The following is a 5,232-nucleotide window of genomic DNA, read 5'->3' as shown; positions in this document are numbered from 1 at the left end:
CAATTTAAAGTGTCACAAATTACATTTGCTTTTTTTGTATTGACCACTATTATGATTTATATGAATTGAAATTAATTTACGATTATATCTATATTTATTGTATCTGAATTATAGTAATATTTATAAATTTAATTTATTTGTATATTTATATACATACATAGTATTTATAGATTTAATTTATAAATAATTATATCTATATTTATAGTTCGAGAAACACTTTGAGAACCACTTTAATTGTGAGAAGGTCATCGAGGAAGTTTCAGACCTGAAGGTAAGAGCATTATATTTCACCCTGTCTCGTAATATCTATATGTATACTTACTATGGCTCTTTACGTACACTACCTGTCATAAGTGTCTCGACACTGATTTTACATAACATGAATTTCGCCAAAATGTGTAAGTATGTTCCAGATCTAAATTTTTTCCAAGCATAGTAGTTCAACATATAAACAATACATACTACACCTGTATTAACTAGCTATAATTATTAGGTTGTCCGAAAAGTGTCTTTCTTTTACAGATGCATCTTTATACAAACATGAAACCTAATCTGTCGAACGTTGTGATCTTTATTTTGATAGAACAAAATGGATCATACGTAATTCGATAAAATAATATAACACGGAAAATGTTGTGTCCATTATTTCCTTATAAAACGAAAGAAACTTTTCGTATTAAATTACGATAAAGTTCTTAACTTGTTGATGTATGTAACTATCAATTTTAGATTTTGCTTGATATTACTTACCGATATAATGTCGCTTAATATTACAGCTACAGCTAACCTTCTTATTAATTTTAAAAGATTATTGTTATCTGATATGTGGCATAAGAGTTAGAAATTAGGAACTAAACAATTTAATAATTTTTCGGAATCCTAGCTTCATTACTGATTTCAATTATTTTTTAATTTGCTGTCGAGGGCACGATTCCGAGCAACTTTTCTCTAAACATATCACCGCTGCTTGGCCTCTAAACATTCGCAAGAAACTGCCGATACCACTACAATGAATTCTGCCGGTGTGTTCGTCGTGATGTGGCATGGTGCGCGTTAGTTTAGTTTCCGGCCACTTCTCGGCGCGGCGGCTGGATAAAATAACGCCTAACCTAAATGGAATTCTTATCTTTTGTTTATAGTTTATGTAGGAGTAGGTTAGGTGTCATTTTATCCGGCCAGCGCCGTGAACCGTAAGGCAGTCAACAACTAATGTATAGACTGTCACGGACGCACAATTATAGGCAGTTTCTTGAGACTGTCTCGAAAATAAGGCCAAGCGGCGGTGACATGTATAGAGAAAAGTTGTTCGGAATCTTACCCCCGACAACAAATTCAAAAATATTTGAAATCGGTGACGAGGCTGTGACTCCGAACAATTACCAACAATTTTGTTAAGGAACTTTGAGAACTTTATTAAAACCTTGAATAAAGAATTTCTTACGCAACAAAACTGTTTCGTAACTTTCGATATTTGCAGGTTATAATTTTATTATTGCGTATTAATTTGTCAAATTCAAATTTATCGTATCATAATTTTCTATTATTATCTGTATAAGTATACAATGTGTATAAAATGATAAAGATTAAATCCAATACAATTTTATGTATTCATAATTTGTAAATATGTTACATTTTATCAAAAATAAGCAAGTATTTAAAATATTTTATGTGACAGCCCACAAGTTGTTGTGTTACACGTAACACAAAAAATAGTACACTGTTACGATATAATTGGTTGTACGTTATGATACTAAGATAGAATACTATTTCGAATAAATCATTAAGGTTTGACAATATATCTATTAAATGATACTCAAAGCTTATCCATTTGCTAAACAATATAAAACAATATAAATATAACACTGGTACTAGTTCGATTAAACTTCTTTCTAGTTATTCTTCTATATAATTATCAATATTATTGTGTGCACTATATATATGTAAACTCTCTAAGAGTTCAAATGCGGATAAACAAGGGGACTTTCTCTGTTTTACGGACAGCACGACTTCTTTTGTTTCACGGACAGAGCGGCTTTCTTTTGTTTTACGGAGAGCCATTTTGAGAGATACGCATTTATCAAACGGACGGACAGAGATCAACATCGGAGATAAACAAGATCACAGAAGAAAGAGTAATTATTTAAAACATTGAAGACTGACGGAGAAAGATCGGTAGCTCAGGACGTTGAAAATCGATGTTTACTGTTATTGTTTACTGTTATTACATTACATACATTTATATCAGTATAAATATTTCATAATATCATACGTATGGCTAAACAGTTTTATAATAATTTAATTATAACAGATAAATGATTTCATTTATTGATGATTTTGTGACATCAATCACATTTCAACCTACATCAGTGATAATACACTTTTGGACACATCACCACCTTATCACACCAAGACATACACCAAGGCTGTGACGCACCTCAGTCCACATCAGAGATAGGATATGGACCCCCGACCTTCGGACACTTTTCTACATCATAACCTACACCTAGTCCCTCCACATCCTAAAACCAAAACGTATATAAACCGAGACTTCACCCAGCTCGGGCAGTTCTTGTTCTTCTTCTAGTTGCTGTACTCATACAACCACTTTTCTCCGGTTCGGTATTATTTTGTAAGTATTAACATTTATAATAAAGTTTTATAAAGGAAGATTAGTAGTTGGGCTACGACTCAGCCTTCTTATTACAACCCAAGTACCAACTTTACGTGACATTTTGATGAACGAACGCCACTTACCCAAAGAACTCAACTGAAATGTTTCAAATGCAACCAAATCGGACATGTCTTCAGTCAATGTAGAAATTTTCAAACACCCAGCCAACATCCGCGACAACGAAGTAACTATCAACGAAACCGGAAGAAATATTCATAAAACATAAAGAATCTACGGACGCTAGATCCCAGGATTGTGAAACATCGCTTCGCCTGGAAAACAAGGACATCCATACTTACGGGAAGGACTAACTTGAACTACGGTCATCCTCGGCGACGAATTCTTAATCCACGAAACTAGAAGGCCTTTGGAACTGGAAGCATCTACGGAAGCTAACAAATCAAGGTAAACGCTGGATTCATTTTACATATAGAGGCAGACTATCTAGCTTTGAACAAGACTCAGACAAAGAGTTAGCGACATTTAAAACGATGTGGAAAGGTAAAGCATGCACTGGTAGGGACGAACAAAGTATTAAAATGACAAACCAACTACGGGAGCAAATCGCGCGATTGCGAAGAAGCATAGACCTTTTCCAACAAGCAAAAGAAGAGGGTCAACGCCTCGATAAAATATCGAATTGCTACGAAAAACAATTGACGAAATCAAGTTAAGAAAACTGTTAAAGGAGACTATTAAAGAAGCTACTAGTCGGAATTATCAGGGTAGTTTAGTTTCTAATAATTTGAACAAAAGCTTGGAGAAAACAGACGTTACTGTAGGAAATGAAGAAATGGTTTTGAAAGAATTTTCAAAAGAATTGCAGTCTAATGTAGAAGATTCTTATGAAAAGAAAGTATCAATTGACACCGCTTCACAGGATTATATTTTCATTAAAACAGACTTAATGTTTGATGTCAATAGCTCGACAGAATACCAGAAAGAGTCTGTGAAACAAAGGAAAGAAGATATTACGACTACGAAGAAGCATGGACCTTTTCCAACAAGCAAAAGAAGAGGGTCAACGCCTCGATAAGAAATCAAATTGCTACGAAAAACAATTGACGAAATCGAGTTAAGAAAACTGTTAAAGGAGACTATTAAAGAAGCTACTAGTCGGAATTATCAGGGTAGTTTAGTTTCTAATAATTTGAACAAAAGCTTGGAGAAAACAGACGTTACTGTAGGAAATGAAGAAATGGTTTTGAAAGAATTTTCAAAAGAATTGCAGTCTAATGTAGAAGATTCTTATGAAAAGAAAGTATCAATTGACACCGCTTCACAGGATTATATTTTCATTAAAACAGACTTAATGTTTGATGTCAATAGCTCGACAGAATACCAGAAAGAGTCTGTGAAACGAAGGAAAGAAGATATTGCAGTATTGTATAATGATTTGTCACCATCTTCGTCACAAGATACTCAAAATTTACAAGAATGGTTTGACAAAAAAAGTAAAAGTTTAGGAGAAGCAGAGAAAGATCATAACAAGAAGGATAGTATTTCAATGAGAAATATTTTGGACGGCGATACAAATAAAGAAAACCAAATTGAAACGAAGGAATTAGAAGCAGTTAGTAAATCAACTGCTGAAAATGATACAAAATCAATAGACAACGTTGAACAAAATATATCATTAGAATCCATACAAAAAGCAAGAGATAATGCTTACAATAATGAACATTTGCTTATAGAAGAAGACCAAATGATGACAGCGAAAAATGCGTGTGACACTACAAAATCAAAAACTTCAGCACATCTTATGTCGAGAAATTTAGATGCTAATACACAAGAGAAGTCTTTAGAGAATAAAGATGACAAGAATCCATCTCCATCTATGTTAGATAGTAGTAAACGGAGCAGTCGTTATAATGTTGCTGCAAAGCCTGCTACTTCGCCAAAATTTGAAGAAATTGTTTATAATCAAACAAGACAGTCAGACACAAATAAAATTTTGCGAAGCGCTTTAAAGATTCACAAGAATTACCTAATAAAAGTAAGTTATCAAAAATAGGAATTGCACTTAACAAAATTGAAGATACAAAAACTATTTTACAGAATAAAAATAATTCATTAGAAGAAGAAAAAGAAGTAGGGGAAAAGAAGAAAATGTACAGACAGAAATTATTTCAAAAAATATATCAGATGATAAATGTGATTTGCTTTAGAAAAAAAAAAAAAAAAAAGTTATCCACAAACTACATTAGGAATTTATCTATTTTAGTGAGGAGAAAGAGAAAGGATAGAGGAGTTGATCAATAGACTGTGGATTTTGAAGCGTTTATGAAAATATTACAATTTTAATAAAATATTCAATGTAAAGTCTTTGTTATAATATTCAGATAGATAGATGAAAAAAAAAACACGCACACGTGAAAAGAGTTCAATCTTTTGGAATACAAATTGAAGAAGTAACAATAAAATTAGAAGGAATAACATAAATCACAAATATGAAGTTGACCTGCTGGAACAACAAAAAGAAGGCCAAACTTAATTCATGTGTTAGTAATTCAATGGAGGAACGTGATAAGCTGGAGCTAAAGATGCAAAAGAGATAAAAT

At 32.6% G+C, this 5,232-nt stretch overlaps 1 protein-coding gene across 1 annotated transcript; it reads left to right on the top strand.

Moving 5' to 3' along the window:
• The first annotated feature begins 3,728 nt into the window (after positions 1-3,728).
• LOC117152445 lies at positions 3,729-4,734 on the top strand. The gene has a single exon (XM_033324268.1). The coding sequence runs from the start codon at positions 3,870-3,872 to the stop codon at positions 4,683-4,685; it is 816 nt and encodes a 271-aa protein (XP_033180159.1). The 5' UTR covers positions 3,729-3,869; the 3' UTR covers positions 4,686-4,734.
• Positions 4,735-5,232: the final 498 nt, after the last annotated feature.

This window comes from Bombus impatiens, unplaced genomic scaffold, assembly GCF_000188095.3.
Source record: "Bombus impatiens unplaced genomic scaffold, BIMP_2.2 scf_2094, whole genome shotgun sequence".
Lineage (NCBI taxonomy): Eukaryota > Metazoa > Arthropoda > Insecta > Hymenoptera > Apidae > Bombus > Bombus impatiens.
The sequence above is the reverse complement of the archived record's forward strand: the minus strand, read 5'-3'. Positions and strand labels throughout refer to the sequence as shown.

Coding starts and splice junctions, on each gene's coding strand:
- LOC117152445 (XM_033324268.1), top strand. CDS start 3,870: ATGGTTTTGAAAGAATTTTCAAAAGAATTGCAGTCTAATGTAGAAGAT.